The following is a 20,748-nucleotide window of genomic DNA, read 5'->3' as shown; positions in this document are numbered from 1 at the left end:
AGAGAGACAGAGAGTACCATCAGGGGGAAAGGCAGAGGGAGAGGGAGAAGCAGACTCCCTGCTGAGCTGGGAGCTCGACAGGGGGCTCCATCCCAAGACCTGGAGATCATGACCTGACCCAAAGGTAGATGCTTAACCATCTGAGCCACCCAGGTGCCCCAGGACAGTGTTTTTAAGTGAACGATTTTTTTTTTTCCTTTATCAATTTTCCAAATAAAGAATTGGTTCTCTAGCATCCTGTAAAAGTAACTAGTAAGTTCTTTTTTTAAAGTATCATTATCAACTCGTGGGTTTTAAACAGGACTGGTATGGTTGACTATATTGCCGTATTATATTTATTGATGTTGTGTTTATTGATGTTCAGAATGATCTATCTTTGGCCACTGAGAGTTTATTCAAGTTGGCTCCTGACTTTCCCAATTGAAATGCCATTGACCGATGGAAAATATTAGATCCTAATTTGGTTTGAATAGTTTTAAACAAACTTTAAGTAGATTATATACAATTATTTTTATTTTGTCTTCCATATTTTTTCACTGACTCTATGTGGTAAATCCATGATTCATACACACATATTGTTTATTAAGTAAAAACTGAGTTAGTTGCTGAGTCCCTTTAGAAGGGTTTTCTCTTGAATACTCTGCCAGTGAGATTATAGCTAATCTCCATAGTTACATACACGCCTGTATCCTTTCACATATGAGGGGACTTGTATTGTGAGAGTAAAGTTAAATTAGATCACAGAGCTCGTTCTCAGTAATTTGCTTAAAACCTTTATCCTTAAGGTGATTGTACTGTAGTCTGTGGCCTTTTCTGTTCCTTGTTATTATGAACATGTTACCATCCTCCTGATGCTTATTGTCCCCATTTTTTTTGTTGTTGTTTTGTTTTTTTTTTCTTTTTTTTTTCTTTTATAGGGTCTATTGCAGATAAAATTCTATAATTAAGAATGTTTTTTCTTACATTAGAAGTGTTGAATTATTTTTCATAGTAGATTTTTCTGGTTAGTTAAATATGTGCTTTTTATTTTCCTTAGGTATTTATTTGTTCTTCAGTTAAAACAAGATATTCTCAGTGGAAAGTGAGTATTATTTAAGATAAACCACATTTTAGGTAATTGAAAATGATTTTGAAAAATAAATTCATAGTTAATTATGAAAAAGAAATGGTCAACGTAAAGTGTGTATTATTTCCACTTACCTTAAAATGAAGCTTATGAAGTTGATTTGTCTAACAAATTTGTGTTTTGGTCTCAGATTAGAGTGTCCCTTTGATACAGCAGTTCAGCTGGCAGCTTATAATCTGCAAGGTAAGGAATTCTTATGTTGACTGTTAAGAATAAAACATAATTTTTTTGGTATATTTTTAGTTAAGAATTTTAAAAGAGTCAAAAAGATGTGCAGGGAAGGTAACACTGCTGTTGTTATGTAAACTTGTATCAATATCCAACCCTAACTATTACTTTCACTTGTTTTAGAATATTACCTTCTATTTCTTCCCTTTCATTTTATTTGCTCCCTTTCCATCTATACCTTATTTTCAAACAGAAACTGCAGTCGACGTGATCATTTAATAAGTATAACGCTATTTTTTTTTCCTTGAAAAGAATGCAGGGATATAAGAGTAAATTTTTGCAATAGTCGCATGTTTTGCTTTCTTTAAGTTTATTCTTAAAAATGAATCTATGGAAGAAATGCTTAGAGCATATTTTAAAGTTCCTGATGGTAATTTTAACAATAAAAGAAAGTATTTTCCAGTAAATGAGATTAACAAAAAACTCAGTTTTGTACCTTGTTAAACTGACCATACACTGTTAAGCTTAGATTTTTTTTTTTTTTTTTTTTTTTTGTGGAAAACGGGCATTTTAAGAGAACTATAACTTCGGTCCTGATTCACAAAACAGAAATAAATATTCTATTGGGGTATTTATATATACTAGAATACAAATAAAATTTAGTGATTATTAAGGCATTTATACTTTTTTGGTGATTATATATTTATACCTAATCCCTCTAGGATCAGTAGATTTATTTGCAATTATATGGATAATAATAAGACTAAATTTTTATGTTTTTATGGTAAACCTAGTATTTTTACTTATTTTGTGCTTCCACTGTTTAAGAAAGCATATTTTCTTGTTGATAGAGGGATTGGTGATCAGAAGAAATTTCTGTACTTCAAAAACTTGTCACTAGTGTAAATTATCTACCTGCCTCCATCTACTATCCTAGTCTGTTTGCAAGTTAAAATTTGCTTTCTCATCTGCAAAGAGTCAGATACTAGCGTGGAAATGCTATATCTCTAGCACTGTAATATTCAGAAGTGTATAATTGCATGCATTTTTTTCTTAAAAACACATATTTTATTAATTCCTGTATGAGGTTGATAATTCTAAAACTTTAATCTACTGAAAAGCTGTCTTTGTCAGTGTATGTGTTCCGCCACTTACGGCCTCATGTATTTTTTCTGGGTCTCATTGTGTAACTGTCATGATAGCCAAAGTATGTGCTTCTTGAAAATGTGATTTTCTACATTTTTGTGTATTTAACAAAACACTATTCAAAGTAGTGCTTACTAAGTACTTGTTGTTTGATTAATGCATTGTGGTTCTATTTTGTTATCTCTTAACTCTACTTATCACATTTTTTTCCTGAGTAAAAGCTCTTTTCTGCTTTCTCTTTCATCCAGGGCACCATTATTTACATGATTCCTTCATACTTCATCATATCTTCTATATCTCTTTGTCCTGTGTCTAATATTTTGCCAAATCCTGTCTTAAGGCCCTTAAGAGTAAATTTGCTGAAGTGCTACTCCCATCTTCATAAAATGAGTTCTCATTTATGATTTTATATTTTATCAGAATAATTTTCGTTGTTAACTTTTTCTCATACTTTCAGTTTTTTCTTGCCATTTTAGTATATATCCTGAACATTAGGTAGCAGATTTTGTTTTGTGTTTTTTTAATTTTTTAAATTTATTTATTTGACAGACAGAGATCACAAGTAAGCAGAGAGGCAGGCAGAGAGAGAGAGGAGGAAGCAGGCTCCCTGCTGAACAGAGAGCCCGATGCGGGGCTCAATCCCAGGACCCTGGGATCATGATCTGAGCTGAAGGCAGAGGCTTTAACCCACTGAGCCACCCTGTTTTGTGTTTTTTAAAAAACATTATGGTCCAGGGTGCCTGGGTGGCTCAGTGGGTTAAGCCTCTGCTTTCGGCTCACGTCATGATCTCAGGATCCTGGGATTGAGTCCCTCGTCGGGGAGCCTGCTCCCCCCTCTCTCTGCCTGCCTCTCTGTGTACTTGTGATCTCTCTCTGTCAAATAAATAAATAAAATCTTAGAAAAAAAATTATGGTCCAGACAGAAGAGCAATTTCTTCAGTAATAAAGTTGGCATGATAATAAATATTTTGTAAGGTTGTGGAGAAAATAGATGACAATGTATTTCTAATATGTCTAATGTGTAAAGTCAGTGTTCAATGGATGAGGTATTATCAGTTTTATTTTTAGCTCAAGATCTATGTATTTCTTCCTACACAGCTGGATTTTTTTAATAACCGTGGAAATAGTTTAATTTTTAAATATGAGTAAAATATTCTTTTAAAGGAATAATGTCTAAAGTATAGAAAATTAGAATCACCTACCCTGCTTCCCAAACCCACAGTTCAGAGATAACCACAGATGGGTGTACATAAATGTTTGTGCATTGTCCAGGTTTTTTCCTACTGCCTCCCTTCCCCAAATATTTTTTACTAATTTTCCTTGAAGGTTTTTTTTAAATTTAAAATACATTTTTTTAAAGATTTCATTTATTTGTGAGAGAGAGAGCATGAGCAGGGGGAGGGGGAGAAGGAGAAGCAGACTCCCTGCTGGGCTAGATCAGGACCCTGGGGTCATGACGTGAACGGAAGGCAAACACTTAACCGACCGACTAAGCCACCCAAGTGCCCCTCTCTCAGTTACTTCTTTAGGATTAACAATTTATAATTCCAGGATGAAACTGTATCTTTTTTTTTTTAAGATTTATTTATTTATGTGAGAGAGAGAAAAGAGAGCGTGCAAATAGGGGGAGGAGCAGAGGGAGAGGGACAAGACAGACTCTGTGCTCACCAAGGAGACTGACCCAGGACTAGATCCCATGACCCTGAGATCATTATCTGAGCTGAAATCAAGAGTGGATGTTAGGGGCACCTGGGTGGCTCAGTGAGTTGGAATCAGGGTCTTGGAATCGAGCCCTCATCGGGCTCTCTGCTCATCAGGGAGCCTGCTTCCCCCTGTCTCACTGTTTGCTGCTCTGCCTACTTGTGATCTCTGTCTGTCAAATAAATAAATTAAAATCTAAAAAAAAAAAAAAAAAGAGTTGGACGCTTAACCAGTTGAGTCCCCCAGGCACCTGAGACTGTATCTTTTAGTGGTGTGTGATGTCATGTTCTCTGCACATTAGATTCTTTTTGTTTTGTTTTTTTAAAGAGAGAGCATGTGTACAAGCTGGGGGTGGGAAGGGGGAGAGGGAGAGAGAGTCTTAAGCAGGCTTACACCCAGTGCAGAGCCTGACATGGGGCTTAGTCTCACAACTCTTGAGATTATGACCTGAGTCAAAATCAAGAGTCTGGGGGCACCTGGGTGACTCAGTGGGTTAAGCCCCTGCCTTTGGCTCAGGTCATGTTCTCAGGGTCCTGGGATCAAGCCCCACATCAGGCTCTCTGCTCAGCAGGGAGCCTGCTTCTCCCTCCCTCTCTCTGCCTGGCTCTCTGCCTACTTGTGATCTCTCTCTCTGTCAAATAAATAAATAAAACCTTTAAAAAAAATCAAGAGTCTGATACTTAACCAACTGAACCACCTTAGGTACTCCTCTGCATAGATTCTTAGTAAATGCCTAGAGCTAATTGTTTTTTTAAAGGTTGCTAAGTATTTTTGTTTATTTATTATAAGGCCAAAACGTATTTCTCTAAGGAAGTCTCGAAAGTTTTCAAAAGCTAAGCATTATAAGGTATGAAATAAATGAACAGAAACCCATTTATTTGAAAATATACCACCAACCACAAGTATGTGATTGTGTGTATAGACATTGACAGGTTGTTAGTCTGAGCTAGATTTATTTTTGGGAATGATCTGGGTGTTATGACTTACTTGTAGTTTAAGAAAAGAATCTAATTTTAGCAATTTTTATTAATAAAATGAGTTTTGAAGGAAGATTCAGCAGGAAATAAAATTATTAACAAAATAAAACTTTGTGGAATTTATGTTTATAGCTGAACTGGGCGACTATGATCTTGCCGAACATAGTCCTGAACTTGTATCTGAGTTCCGGTTTGTGCCCATTCAGACTGAAGAGATGGAGTTGGCTATTTTTGAGAAATGGAAGGAATACAGGTACTTGACATTTGATCACACTTTTCTTTAACATGGCCACACTGATTTTATATTTGTTTTCTTCTATTTCTGTTCTTGGTATAAAATTTATATTTATTATTATTTTAAACATTATTGTTTTCTGAATTTCAGAGGTCAAACACCAGCACAAGCTGAAACCAATTACCTGAATAAAGCCAAGTGGTTAGAAATGTATGGGGTTGATATGCATGTGGTCAAGGTAAGAACTGTGTTAGGATGCTTTTTAAAAAGTTTTTTCCTGGGGCGCCTTGGGTGGCTCAGTGGGTTAAAACCTCTGCCTTCAGCTCAGGTCATGATCCCAGGGTCCTGGGATCGAGCCCCGCATCGGGCTCTCTGCTCTGCAGGGAGCCTGCTTCCCTTCCTCTCTCTCTGCCTGACTCTCTGCCTGCTTGTGATCTCTGTCTGTCAAATAAATAAATAAAATCTTAAAAAAAAAAAAAAAAGTTTTTTCCTTCAAGATTCAAGATAACTATGGCATTTTTCAGTATGAGGGAATGCACGGAGATGGCATAGCACTGGGTACTTTGGATGTATTATAAAGGTTGAGATTAAATATGAGAATCTCACATAAAGGTTCATTATAAGAAAGAAGAGAAACAACCAAAAATCTCCAAAAAGATATATGTGTGCTTTTAAGGTGTTATTATTGTATTTTTTAGATTTTTAAACCATTTTTAATTCTTTCACCTCATACTCATATCATCTTGTATCACTTAAGCTGAGTAGACTGTTTAAAAATTAAAATAATTTAGGAAGCAAAGTTGAAAATTTATAGCTTGAGAGGACTTTGAGGAGATGTGTGGTGATTTAAGTTATTTCTGGTTTAAATAGCTAAACTTTTCCTGAAAGGCAGTCTTTTTAAAAATTTGTAATTTAAGTGTTAAATAGAATGTGGACAGAATCTGCAAAGAGCTTTCTTTGTAGTAGAAGTATACCACAGTGTATTTTCAGTGATGACATACCTTAAGACTGGTGTTACAGTAAAGTAAATGCATGTATCAGTTTCCCTGAGAACGTTGTTTTGGGTATGCTGATTGTTTAAAACACTTTGCATATTAATATTAGCCTGTATATAGTTAATATAATTCAGTGTGAAAATGAACTGTGAACATGGAAAATCTGTTTTATGCAAATAAAGCTAACACATTTCGTTCTCCTTAAATTAGGCTAGAGATGGGAATGACTATAGCTTGGGACTAACTCCAACAGGAGTCCTCGTTTTTGAAGGAGAGACCAAAATTGGCTTATTTTTTTGGTAAGCAGAGTTAATGTTACAGATATTGGTTTGTTTTTCTTTAATTAGTAAAAAACATCTCTGTGAAGTTAGTACATAAAATTGAATTTGACCTGGCGATTCACAGACCTGTACCTCTGAGGCTAATAATACATTCATTATATGTTTATATAAAAAAGTTAAAATTATTTAAAAAATTGAATTTGAAAATCAAATGATTCTGAAAAGATTGTGAATAAAAAGCAACTTTCTCCTGTAATATTCCTTACCCATCTTTAGTGCCCCCCACCCCGCAGAAGTAAATTTTAAACTCTTCCATCCATTTTTCCATTTTGTATTAAGTGTTCACATGGACACTCTGCTGTCATGTAGTTCCATCACTGTTTTTAGTACTTCTTGTTCCACAGGCAGTCTCATTACTCCCTACTCTGTGTTGTGTAAAAGGAAGATATTTACCCCTCCCTTTAAGCTGTGCTTCTCTTTTTAGGTCCCAACTTCTATCATTCATTTTACTTGGATTTTGTAGCCATGGTTAAGTTCTTCACATCTTGGCTGGTTTGTTCTAAGAATTGAAATCAGGAGATAACTGTTCATATTGTTAACCCTGTGTCAGAATTGGTGTAGAGCTTTCTAGTATACCGGTGCTATGTACAGGAGCTGAAGATGGGCCCCTGTGGTGTTTACTTCTTCACAGCATGCCAGGATTGTTAGCTTAGAGCCCACCAGCCTTAAACTCAAATTCTTATTTCACAGTTACTTTGTATATAGCCCAGTAGGTATACTTTTAATGACTTAGAGCCTGCCTGCCTTGCATGTCCCCTAGGCAAATGTACCTGACGTCTGCTAGTCTTAGATAAGACAAATCCTGTAGCTCTCAAAGTCCCCAGACCACTCTGCCCTTTAGAGCTCTCTGACCCATACACTCCCCTCTTGCTGCCGAATGCCATTGAGTAGACACCTATGCCCCCTCTCTGATTCCCCTCTCCTACAAGTTGCCTTGCCCACTTCCCCTTCTTTAGTGGTAACTTTGTGCAGCCACCTCTGGAAGGTCTCCCGTTGAAGACTTCCCTTCTCATGCAACCCTATCCAGACACCTCAGTAAAGTTCGTTGCAGGATACTGCTGTCTCATGATCCTGTTTTTCTTTTGATCAGTCCGAAACTCCTTGAGCTCACAACTGGGATTATTTTTATTTTTTTTCCTGTATAGGTTTTTGTTTTTCCCAGAGTTCCTGGCTCCCCCCGACCTGCCAGTCTCACAGACCCCACACAACCCTTTGCATTACCTGCCTTTGTCTTAGCCTTATGTTCTTTCACATCCTCGGAGTTGCTTTGAATGATTCTTCTGTTCCAGATGGACCTGTCTGCTCTTCAGGTTACTCTGCAGCTTTAATCTGTTTTCTCAGCGAGGATCCTTTGTGTCTTATTCCTGTAATTCTGATCCATTTCCTCAGGTACCTGCCTAAGCAAAGTGGGGTGTAGGAGGTAAATTGTTTGAATCCTTGGATACCCTAAAATTGTTTATTCTCTTACGCTTTCTTGATAATTGGACTGAGAATTTTAGGTTGAAAATTACTTTATCTCAAAAAGTTGAAGATACTATTTCTCTCAAAAAGTTGGAGATAATTATTTTTGAATCCAGGTGTCTCTGCTAGGGACTTTCTGAGAGACTTCAGTGGAACATCTTCATAATTGTCTCTTGATAGGTCAAGGAGCTCTGGGGTATTTATTTACCCAGTCCTTGATTGTTAATTCTCTGACAGTTACAGCTTGCCTCTGTAGGCAGATGAAACACACTTCATGACCAGAGGATGCTGTAGGCGGTGAGATAAAGAAAGCATCTTTTGTACCACTTCTTAAGGTTGTTGTGAGAATCATTTGAATTAATACATGTAAAACACTTATAAGAGTATCTGATACTTCATAGGCATTATATAAGTATTTGTTACACTTAAATAAGTGCTCGCTCTTCCCCCCCTCCTCTACCTATTATACTTATTGTTTTGGTACAACTTCTGTAAACAAGTTATGTCTTGCAATTATATTTTTTGTATAGGTTATATTTGGGAATTAGAATGAAAGTTTTGTTTTGACATTCACAGGTCATAGAAGTACAGAGTTCATATGTGGTAGGTTGTTGAGGATTTCAGTACAGGTGGGAGACAGAGTTGGAAAAGGGGCATAGAGTGAGGCTTTAAAAAAAAATTTTTTTTTTAAGATTATAGATGTACTTCTCAAACCAAAATTGATAGAGAAATTAGAGTTGAAGGCCCTAATCAAGAATTTGTTTTCTTTTATGTCTTTTAACAAAGCTTTATAGTCTTTCCTGTATCTAATTCTTACGTTGGTTAGTGCTTTACACTAGGCCTGGAGACTCTCTTGTACTATAGCTGGCAGTCTATAAAACATACGTATGGATTTCCTCATTTTCTTTTTTTCTTAACATTTTTAATGTCTGATATATGTGCTGCATTGGTTTTATTAGCGATACTGCTTTTGAAATGTTTTTTTCTGTTATCCTAAATATTTTTTAGATTGGAGGCTTTGTTGGTGGGCAGGACAGGTAATGTTTACCTGCTTATTAGTTTTCATTTCAGCAGTTAAGATGATTAATGTGCTAGAAGTAATAACAAACATTTCTTTTTATTTAGAGGACGCTTATTTGAAATCTGGCTTTTCTTCTGATATTATTATAGGCCCAAGATAACCAGATTGGATTTTAAGAAGAATAAGTTAACCCTTGTGGTTGTAGAAGATGATGATCAGGTAGGAACTTTGCATTACTTTTTTAACAATGACAATGTTATGTGGTAACTCAAGTCTAATATTTTTTAATAAAGTCTTCTAAATTAAAAATTACTTTTTTTTTTGTTAGCTCTGGCTCCTAATTGACACACAGAACATGGATATATCTTGAATGCATTATGCATGAATGGAGCCAGACTTGGAACATTATGACTTGTATGGTTTCATTTATGTGATGATCTGGGAAGGGCAGACCTGTAGTAATAGAACAGATCACCGATTGTTTGGGATTAGGGAGAATGGGGAGGCTTGCCTACAAAGGAACAGCATAGAGAATTTGGGGGCATGAGAGAACTATTCTGTCACCTGATTTTGGTGGTAGTTTGTAGTCTCCCTGCATTTGTCAAAACTCACAGAATCGTGAATAAATAAAAGTAACTTTACTGCATGCAAAGAAATAGATTGAAAAACATATATATAGATTAAAATCAAGTAGGGCAAATGTCAAAAAGACTTGTATGCACAATGATGAGTGAGAAGGACTACTTAGCAGGGAACCTAAAAGAAGATTCTGAAAATTAAATAAAATCGTAATTTTGCAAGTTTCAAGTTTTACTACCGAGATACATGGAAAGGATTGCCCTATCACACAGCTTAGAAGAAAATCATAGAGGCAATAGAGCATTTTAAAAGGAAGTCTGTTGATGATACAGAGGATGATCATTATATTATCAAGAGGTGAATTGATAATGACTCAGAAGAGGCAGATTTCCCATCTAAAAATTTATTTTACAAATATTTTCCTTTTTATATAAGCACATGCATGATTCAGTGATATTTGTCTCTAAACCTAAAGGAAGTTCTTCAAGAAGAATAAAATATAATTCTATGTGATAGAGAAATATGGTGATAATTTAATTGGTGACACTCGTTCTTACTTGGGCCATAAGATAATTGTGCATCTTACAATCAATGTCATTTTTTTTATTTTGTTTTTTATTTTTATTTTTTTTTTAAGATTTTATTTGACAGAGATCACAAGTAGACAGAGAGGCAGGCAGAGAGAGAGGAAGGGAAGCAGGCTCCCTGCCAAGCAGAGAGCCTGATGTGGGGCTCGATCCCAGGACCCCGGGATCACGACCTGAGCCGAAGGCAGAGACCTTAACCCACTGAGCCACCCAGGCGCCCCATCAGTGTCATTTTAGATTTGATCTTAAATAGTATTAGCTTCTTGGATATCTTTTTGAAGGTATTTTATACACATGCACATGCACTCACAAATGTGTCTATCAGTTCTTTTTTACACAAAGTTACCATGCTTTTAGACTGTTCTGTACTAATCCTTTTTAAACTTTACATTATATCTTTTGGAATCTTTTCCATATGACTATATAGAATGCTGCTTTGTTCTTGTTTAAAAAAAACAAACTAAATTACACGATATTCTATATGGATGTACCCTAATTTGTTTAATAAATTCTCATTAACATTCACTATATATGCAAGAATTTGTACTTTGGCATGTATCTGTAAGGATAATTTTCTGGAGGTGAATTTGCTGTTTCGAATGTACATTTGTCCTGGATACAGAAAGCCTATCAAGGATCAAACCTCTTTCCTCAGAGGGAGTTGTCACAGTTTTATCTGAAAGGTGGAAAATGGAATTTCATTGTAGGTTTGATTTTTATTTCTGTTATTATGAGTGATGTTGAACATCTTTTCATATATTTGAGTTCTTTGTATTTCCTTTTCTCAAAACTCTATTCATACATATCCTTGCCCATTTTGTCATTTGGCCTTTTTCTTACTGGTTTTGCCCTTTGTCATAGAAACTGTAAATATTTTATATAATAGTTGTCTTTTAACATTACTTAATTATGATTTTGCCACGTACTTAAAAAAAATTTTAAGTAGGCAAATTTACTAATCTTTCATGGCAATCTTTCAAGGATTTTTCCTACTTTGAGGTTATATGCTTTCCCATGTTTTTTTCTATGTGTATTTTCTGTTTGTAAGTTTTATTGAAGTGTAACATATATTCAGATAAGTGCAAAAACAAGTGTGCAGCTTGTTGGATTTTCACAAACAACCTATTGTGTTGACCAGCACCCGGATAGAGAAATAAATAGAACACTGCTGTAGGGATATACTTTCTTTTGTGCCTCCCACCAGGTACAGGCCTCCAAGGGTAACAATCATTCTCCTGACTTTAACACCATACATTGGTTTTTGTTTATGTTTTGAACTTTATCTAAGTGAAACTGGACTGGCTGTTCCTTTTTGTCTGACTTCTATATTTAAACATTGCATTTGTGAGCCGCAGCCCTCTTGTAGCAGGTTGCTGTAATTGGCTCATTCTTTTACTGTTCTATAGTATTCCATTTTACTTACAGACCACGCTTTTTTATCTGCCTGATGTTGATGGACATTTGAGTTGTTAGTTTACGGCCCTTAGGAGTATTGCTCTGAAGGCTAGGATAAGCACGTGTTTGGCTTTTGTGGATACTATCAAACTGTTTTTCAAAAGTGTTTATACATATACATATTATTATTATACATATTCATATTATACATATACATTTTCACCTGCAGTATGAGAGAGTTCCCTTCGTTCTTTTTTTTTGGCTGACGTTTGGTATTCTCTTTTTTCATTTTAGCAATTCATGTGGGTGGTTTTCATGTGCATTCCCCTGATGACTGTTTAGTACTTATTTATATATTTATTGAATATTTGGGTATTCTCTTTTATGAAGTGCCTGTTCAAGTCTTTTGCTCACTTTTTTGTTGGGTCATGTGCTTTTTTCCTCATTAAAGTTCTTTATGTATTCTGAACATTAGTTCTTTGCAGATAATATGTGTTGTAAGTATCTTCTCCTTGGCTTCCTTTGACTCCCTTAATAGTATGTTTTGGGGGCACCTGGGTGGCTCATGGGTTAAGCCTCTGCCTTCGGCTCAGTTCATGATCTCAGGGTCCTGGGATCGAGTCCCACATCGGGCTCTATGCTCAGCCGGGAGCCTGCTTCCCCCGCCTGCCTCTCTGCCTACTTGTGATCTCTCTCTCTCTCTGTCAAATAAATAAATAAAATCTTTTTTTAAAAAATAGTATGTTTTGGATAGAGCATTTTTAATTTTAAAGTAATAGAATTCATAAATTTTCTTCCTTTCTGGTCAGTACTTTTTGAGTCTTAAAATTTAAGAATCTTTGCCTATATTGGAGTCATGAAAAAACTACATATAGAGTTTATATAATGTTTTAAAGTAACAAAATAGTTTAATTTATAAAATACTGAAAGTATACTGGAAAGTGCAAAAAATCTTAAATATAATATCCATGTCACTCATCTAGATTAACATTTTTGTCATTGCTGCTTTAGAATTCTCTCTTAGAAAGGTAAATTAGTAATAGTGTATTCAGTACAGCTGAGGTCTAACCCTCTGGTTTGTCCCCTTTCTTCCCTGTAGCTGGCCATCATTCTTGGAGGGTATCATTCTCATACTTTCTTTTTCCAGATATAAAGACATCATAACACATGGTGGAATTGTTTTAAAATTTGCATAAATCATATATATATATTTTTTCTTTTTTGCAGTTTCCTTATTTTACCTACACAAGTGTAGCCATGTAGATCAGTCCATTCATTTTAACCTATATATAGTATTCTGTAGTATGAATAAATAATACTACAGTCATCTTTTATTCATTTATCTTTTTGTATAGTTTTAAAAGATGTTATTATTTACTTGATAATTTCTCTCATTTTGGACATTTCAGGTTTTATGCCAATTTTTACTATTATAAATGAGATTGTGAAGAAAATCTTTTGAATATAAATTTTATAACCTTTTTCCTTAGAAAGATGGTAAAGCTTAGTTGTTACAGACAGGCTCTGGAGCACAAATAGGTTCAGATTCTGGTTTCTTCTTTGTGACCTTGGGCTTTATTTCTTGAACTTCAGTTTCCTTATCTGTAAAACAGAACTAATTAAAGTATCTGCTCATTGAATTAATCCATATGAAATCCTTAGAAAAGTGCCTGTGAATGTTAATAATTATCATTAGATTCCTGCGAGTATGGTTACTGTGATGAATAATATGCACATTTTTAAGTTTATTGACACACATTGCCAAATCTTGTATGATCCTTTATATTATAATTACATATTATCCCAAAGTGTGGCAAATAAAGCCTCAGTTTTTGTTTCTCTGAGAAATGAGATCACATAAGTAGAAAGGACTCTTTTAAGAATAATTTTATATTGGCTGTGAAAATGGACCGCTTGATTTCAACTCTCCCTTTTAATGTAGGTAGCTATAGAGTGAGTTTCAGGGAGGAAACTAGATGCTTTATTATTTGATTCTTGGTATTGCTGTGGTTGTATTTGTAGCTGAGTAACAAGGGGCAGAACTGTTGGAGCTAGTAATTACCTCTCTTTAAATCCTTTTCTTTTTCAGGGCAAAGAGCAGGAGCATACGTTTGTCTTTAGATTGGATCATCCAAAAGCATGCAAGCATTTATGGAAATGTGCTGTGGAACATCATGCATTCTTTCGTCTCCGAGGCCCGGTCCAAAAGGGTTCTCATCGATCGGGATTTATTCGACTAGGATCACGATTTAGATATAGGTGAATGTCAATAGCTGCTTGCTGTATCTTGCGTTCTTTCATAAAGCCAAAAAGTATAGGCTAACCTCTCATTTTATAGATGTAGAAACCAAGGTATAGAGAAATAAAGTGGTTCGCCATGTTCTCTACAGGCCAAAATAAAAGACAAAGTGGTATTGTTATTGGTTGCAATTTCCGAAATAGACAGGAAAACATTGTACTGGTATCATGGATTTTATATCTGTCTTGACATGTACTTTATATATTAATTAACCCCCGATTTCAATTCATATAATAAAGAGTTTTAAGGAATCTCCATGCAATAGCTGAATGCCATATAGAAAAAGGGTATTTATTGTGCACTGAGAGGAAAATTAATCTGGGTAACATTTCTGGTTTTTTATAAACCTGAGGTTATGTTATTTTTATAGATTCCTTATGTGTTGGCCATAGGTTAAAAATGTTTTGGTTTACCTGAGAGTAGATTATTGATTAAGTTTTAAGCATGCCCTGAGAGTCACTATGATTTAAAAAAAGAATGTATAATAATCAATATTGTGGCAAGTTGATTGTGTGAGTTTCATGAAGTAAGAGTTTCTTTTCTACCTATATTACAAGTGAGGAGACATTTTCTTAACAGAATTTAAGTGAAAATCAAAGAGAGTGGGAAAATAGTTTTAAATATTTCTAGAAAATTACTCTGAAAAGTGTATCACAATTAGAAAAAATAGAAACAAAATCTTGAGTTAATTGCAAACTGTGCATGAGGTGAGTGAATGGGGAGAGGAAAAGAGTTGCATAAAAATACAGATATTCCAAAGTTATTCAGTACATTCCTAGGCACATGCATGCTTATGGAAAAACAGTATAATTTGCATGTTGCATATTTCACACAAGCCTAAAGGTAGAAAAATGATGTAAAGAGAGACATCAAGGCTATTCGTAGTAGTTCCTTCAGGATGAAGCTCAGGATGGTTCTTTTAAGAAAAAACTTAATGTAGACTTTCTCTCATGGGTATCTGATTACTGTAGGCCTTACATTGTCTTATTCCTCTTAATATGCCTCATTTATTTTAGTGGGAAAACTGAATATCAGACCACAAAAACCAATAAACCAAGAAGATCAGCATCCTTTGAAAGAAGACCCAGCAAACGATACTCTAGAAGAACTCTACAAATGAAGGGTGAGATGCAACCTTGTTTCAAAAGACTGTTCTTCCTTAACAGTCCATCATGTGCTGGTAATGTTTACTTAAAAGGAAGTTATCTGAATTTTGTTACTTCCAGTCAACTGAAGCACTCTTACTTATTAACTTTGGTTATGACAGAATCAGTGTAAGAAAATAGAAGGGGGGCGCCTGGGTGGCTCAGTCATTTAAGTATATGCCTTTGGCTTGGGTCATGATCTCAGGGTCCTGGGATTGAGTCCTACATCAGGCTCCCTGGTTCTCTGTCAACCCCTACTTCCTGCTCATGATCCCTCTCTCTCTCTCTCTCTCTCTCTCAAGTAAATAAATAAATAAAATTTTTTTTAAAAAAAGAACAAAAGAAAATGGAAGAAAAAATTGCCTGTATTGTTGCTGAGATTAAACTTTATGTTAATCCCAATTCAGATACTATTTTGAGTTTGTGTTCAGTTTTGTTCATATTAACATTAGTTCTGTAGAGTAACACTTTGATTTCTCTTTTTGACTTCCAGATTTCATTAATAGTAATCTCTCAAATACCTTTAGGAACTTAAAAAAAAACCCACTTATATATGTTGAATAAATTTTAAGTAAAAATTATTTCATATAGCATTATAATATTAGGATTCTTTAAAAATAGAGTTTAAATTTAAACATCAATATATATTTAAGTTGCTTTAATTATATAATAAAAAACATGATTTACTTGAGAAACTAAAACTTGTGTTTGGTTTTGTCTGAGTTTGTATTAAACTACAGATGGAATTTTAAGTATGTCTGATTAGGGTCATCCTAGTTGTCCAGAAACATCTGCCATGACCTGATGTTTGGCATAAAAAACTCATTTATATTCATAATTTTTGTTTGGTGTACAAATTAAATAATACATACCTTTTAATGAAACCATTTTAGTTCGTGATGATTTGAAACCGTGAGTTAACCCTTATTTTCCACTGTCAGTGGTTTTTGTTTGTTTGTTTAAGGTTTTATTTATTTATTTGACAGACAGAGATCACAAGTGGGCAGAGAGGCAGGCAGAGAGAGGGGTGGAGGCAGGCTCCCCGCTGAGCAGAGAGCCCGATGCGGGGCTCGATCCCAGGACCCTGGGATCATGACCTGAGCTGAAGGCAGAGGCTTAACCCACTGAGCCACCCAGGCGCCCCACCACTGATGGTGTTTTATTGTCACTTATTTCACTCTAGGAGGCTTGTAGGTGGTTCTGTTTTAAAAGAAAATGGTATTTTATTGCTTTATTTTTGAAATGGAAGTAATTGTCATTATTTATTTTTAATGATGTGAATCCTAGAACATTTTGTGAGGTGATGATTTTTAAATCTGTAAGTGGGAAATATGGCTTAAAAACTGCCTAGATACACTTTTATGAATAGTGAAGCAGTTTGTCATGTAAGCGGAAACTAATGGGACCTTTTCTTTTTTTTTCCCCCTCTGTCAGGAAGTACACCAAAACCTGAAGAACTCAGGTGAGTTCAATTTAGGAACAGAATTTAGAATTTAGCATTTATGTAGTTGCTGTCATTAATTAAACAAATATTTGTTGAAGACTTGTCAACGTGTTAAGTTTCCCTGAGCATTGGGAATATAGCAGGGAAAAAAATAAACATAATTCCAGGTAAAATTGACACTAAGAAAAGTAAAGCAGTTTAAAGAAATAAAGGCAGGTGTGGGAGTGCTATTTATAATGAGAATGACATACATTTGTTATTGGCCTGTCACTGAAGATTAATTAGGGTTCTTGTACACAGAAGCTCAAAGAACAAAGGTTTATTTGCAGATAAGCAATTAATTTTATTCCTGGGATAATCCCCACTTGGTCATGGTGTATAATTCTTTATATCATATGTTGCTGGATTTGGTTCACTAGCATTTTGTTGTGGATTTGTATAGTGTGTATTTATAAAAGATACTGGTCTGTAGTTTTCCTGTAATTCTTCACCTGATTTGGTATTAGGATAATTCTGGCTTCACAGAATGAGTTGAAAGGGTCCTTCTTGTTTTTGGGGGAAGAATTTATAAAAGAATTGGCTTTCTTCTTTAAATATATGATAGAATTCACTATTATAAAGGCCATCTTGCCTGGACTTTCTCTTTGTATGAAGTTTTAAAAATTCCTACTTCAGTCTCTTGTTACAGATCCATTCAGATTTATTTTTCATTTTGACTCAGTTTGGGAATTTCTGTCTTTCTGGAATTTGTCCATTTCATCTAAGTTATCTGATTGGTGATATGCAGTTGTTCATGTTTATTTCCTTTTCCTTTTTACTTATGTAAGGTAGGTAGTGATGTCCCCTCGTTCATTTCTAATTTTAGTGATTTGAGGGGTTTTTCCTCCCCTTGGTCAGTTGAGGTAAAGGTTTGCCCATTTTCTGGGCCTTTTCAAAGAACCAGCTTTTGATTCTTATCTATTTTTCAAGTTTATTAATTTCCACTCTGATATATTATTTCTTTTTTAAAAATTAAAAAAAATTTAATATTTTAAGTAGGGTCCATGCCCAATGTGGGGCTTGAACCCATGACCCCAAGATCAAGAGTTATATGCTATACCCACTGAGCCAGCCTCTGATACATTATTTCATTTTTTATACTTACTTTAGGTTTAGTTTGCTTTTCTTTTTCTGGTGTCTTAACATGGGAAGGTAGGTTATTTGCTTGAGATTTTTATTTTTATTTTTTATTTTTTTCTAAATTATTTATTAGAGAGAGAGCGTGTTGTTGTTGGGGGGCAGGCAGGGGACTAGGGTCAGGGACAAGCAGACTCTGTGCTGAGCTTGGAGCCCGATGCAGGGCTTGCTCTCACGACCCTGACATCATGACTTAAGCCGAAATCAAGAGTTGAACATTTACCTGACTGATCATCCAGGTGCCCTTATTCTTTTTTTTTCTTTTAACGGGAGAGACAGAGCCTGAGCAATGGGGAGGAGGCAGAGGGAGAGGGAGAAGCAGACTCCTCTACTGAGCAGGGAGCCCGATATGGGGCTCCATCTCAGGATCCTGAGATCATGACCTGAGCCAAAGGCAGATTCTTAACCACCTGAGCCACCCAGATGCCCCTGATTCTTTTTTCATACAAAACATTTGTTGCTATAGATTTTCCTCCAGGGACTGCTTTAATAACATCCCATAAATTTGGTATGTTGTATTTTTATTTTTATTTATCCCAGATTACTTTCCAGTTTCTCTTTTGATTTCTTCCTTCACTCTTTGGTTACTTGGGAATGTGTTCCTTGATTTCCCCATATTTGTGACTATCTTAAATTTTCCTCTTATTTTTTGTACTTTTATTGCACATGGTTAGAAAACATACTTTGTATGATGTTGATTCTTATACATTTTAATTGAAACTTTTTTTATAGCTTAACATAAGATGTATCTCAGAAAATTGTATGTACTTGAGAAGAATGTATATTCTGTTGTTGAGTGTAATGTTCTACAAATGTCTGTTAGATCTGGTTGGTTTTATACTGCTCAGGACTTCTGTTTCATTATTGACCTTTTGCTGAGTAATCCATTATTAAGAGCAAGGTTTTAAAGTCTCCAATTATTGTCATTTAGTTGTCTGTTTCTCTCTTTATTCTTACAGTTTTTGTTTCATGTATTTTGGGGCTTTTTGTTAAGTGCAAATATATTTATAATTGTTTGATTCTTTTGTTATGATGAAATGTCACTCTTTTTCTCTAGTGATTTGTTTTGTTTTGAAGTCCATTTTGTTTGATTGGCAGTCCATTTTTATTCTGGTTGCTTCTCCATGGTTTATTACTTTTACCAAATTTGGGAAGTTCTTAGCCATTATTTCTTCAAATGATCTTTCTTTTCCTTTCTTACCCCTCCTTCTTGGACTCCCATTACATCATGCCTGTTGTTACACGTGATGGTGTCTCACAGGTATTTGAGTCTCTGTTCATTTTTCTTCACTCTTTTTCTTTCTGTTACTCAAGACTAGATAATCTCAGGTGACCTATCTTCAAGTCATTGATTCTTCCACCTGCTCAAATCTCCTGTTGTGTCCTTTCAGTGAATTTTATATTTCTGTTATTGTACATTTCAAGTCGAGAATTTCTATTTGAGTCTTATTTATAAGTGTTCTGTTTAATGATATTTTCCTTTTGTGCAGACCGTGTTCCTATACTTATTTCTTTAGTTTTTTTTTTTTTTTTAAATTTCCTGCATGTATTTAAAATAGCTGATTTAAGTGGATTGCCTAGAGAGAGTTCCATCTTTTTGGCCATACTCATGTGGAGTAAAGCTTTCACCACATTGAACTTGGGGGAATGGGGAATGAGAGCAAATTGTGGCTCAAATGCCAGACTCAGCTATGAGATTTAGTAGATTTTCTTGAATAAATGTTTATTCACTAATGTGTGCTTTTTTATGGTTGTTTTTAAAAATAATTTTCACCAGATAAATGTTTGTTTCACTGGGTAGAGAGTCCTCAAACCACCATTCCAGAAGTTCTACTTCTGGTGACTCAATTAATTTTAATAGTACATATTACAATGTAAATTTCATATAATGCTGAACTATCGGTATGTGTCAGTTTCCTGGAATGTCCATCAGAGTATCAGATTCAGGACATACTTGCAAATCTAGTTAACTCTTGAATTTGTCTACTCTTATATAGTGGATGTATAACTAGAGCTTCTTCAAAAAGAGAAATCGTTTGATTTGAGGTACTGAGTATGGTTAGCGTCTCCTTGAGATGCATTTTTCCCCCAACTTGGAAAACCAGTAAAGTTGTGCTGTGATTAGTGATTCATCACAAAAGCACTTCTTCTGAAGTTTCTTCAGCTGTCAGTAGGCTGTTAAAAATAAATCAATGAGGGGCACCTGGGTGGCTCAGTGGGTTAAAGCCTCTGCCTTCGGCTTAGGTCATGATCTCAGGGTCCTGGGATCGAGCCCCGCATCGGGCTCTCTGCTCAGCAGGGAGCCTGCTTCCTTCTCTCTCTCTGCCTCTCTGCCTACTTGTGATCTCTGTTAAATAAATAAATAAAATACTTTAAAAAAAAGATAAATCAATGAATAGCGTACGGAGAAAGTGAGCTATTCTCTCTGTTGTGAATTTTTAATTAGGTAAAGTTTTCTGTATTTCCTGAATTGCACACTTTTACTTTCATTGTAGTTACTTTTAGGCTGTGCTTTTAAGAAAAATGATGGGAAAATGTTAGAGGTATTTTGTACTTTTTAAACTATTTTGTTTGTTTTTTGTTTAATGGAGTATGTCTTGCTTACCTGAAAAGGAGACTGGGACAGAATATTAGAGCTTAAAATAAGGAAGATGACCTGGTGAATTTACCAGAAATGTAAACAGAAATGTAAACATATTTTTCAAGCAATAATATGTAGTTGAAAAATTCAGGTTATTATTTGCAAGGATTTGTCCTTTAAAACGTTTTTGAGAGGTGCCTGGGTGGCTCAGTCAGTTAAGTGTCTGTCTTTGGCTCAGGTCATGATCTCCGGGTCCTCACCCCCAGTTTGGGGCTCCTTGCTCAGTGGGGAGTTTGCTTGTCCCTCTGCCCCTCCCCACCACTCATGCACACATGTATCCTCTCTCTCTGTGTCTCTCTGTCTCAAATAAT

The 20,748-nt window shown here is 35.2% G+C and overlaps 1 protein-coding gene across 4 annotated transcripts in view; it reads left to right on the top strand.

Annotated features, from left to right (window-relative positions):
• The window catches only part of EPB41L5 (erythrocyte membrane protein band 4.1 like 5), a 135,610-nt gene that overhangs the window by 43,584 nt on the left and 71,278 nt on the right, over positions 1-20,748 (top strand). For all 4 annotated transcript variants that reach the window (XM_080798236.1, XM_080798235.1, XM_080798233.1 and 1 more), the window contains 9 exons: positions 1,037-1,081; positions 1,257-1,309; positions 5,251-5,371; positions 5,504-5,591; positions 6,559-6,647; positions 9,321-9,390; positions 13,822-13,991; positions 15,048-15,154; positions 16,611-16,638. In XM_080798236.1, the coding sequence (XP_080654362.1) occupies positions 1,037-1,081; positions 1,257-1,309; positions 5,251-5,371; positions 5,504-5,591; positions 6,559-6,647; positions 9,321-9,390; positions 13,822-13,991; positions 15,048-15,154; positions 16,611-16,638 (771 nt within the window). The remainder of the gene's footprint in view (positions 1-1,036; positions 1,082-1,256; positions 1,310-5,250; positions 5,372-5,503; positions 5,592-6,558; positions 6,648-9,320; positions 9,391-13,821; positions 13,992-15,047; positions 15,155-16,610; positions 16,639-20,748) is intronic.

The sequence above is a fragment of the Martes martes genome (assembly GCF_963455335.1).
Source record: "Martes martes genome assembly, chromosome: 3".
NCBI lineage: Eukaryota > Metazoa > Chordata > Mammalia > Carnivora > Mustelidae > Martes > Martes martes.
Note: the sequence above shows the minus strand (reverse complement) of the source record. Positions and strands in the feature narration are given on the sequence as shown.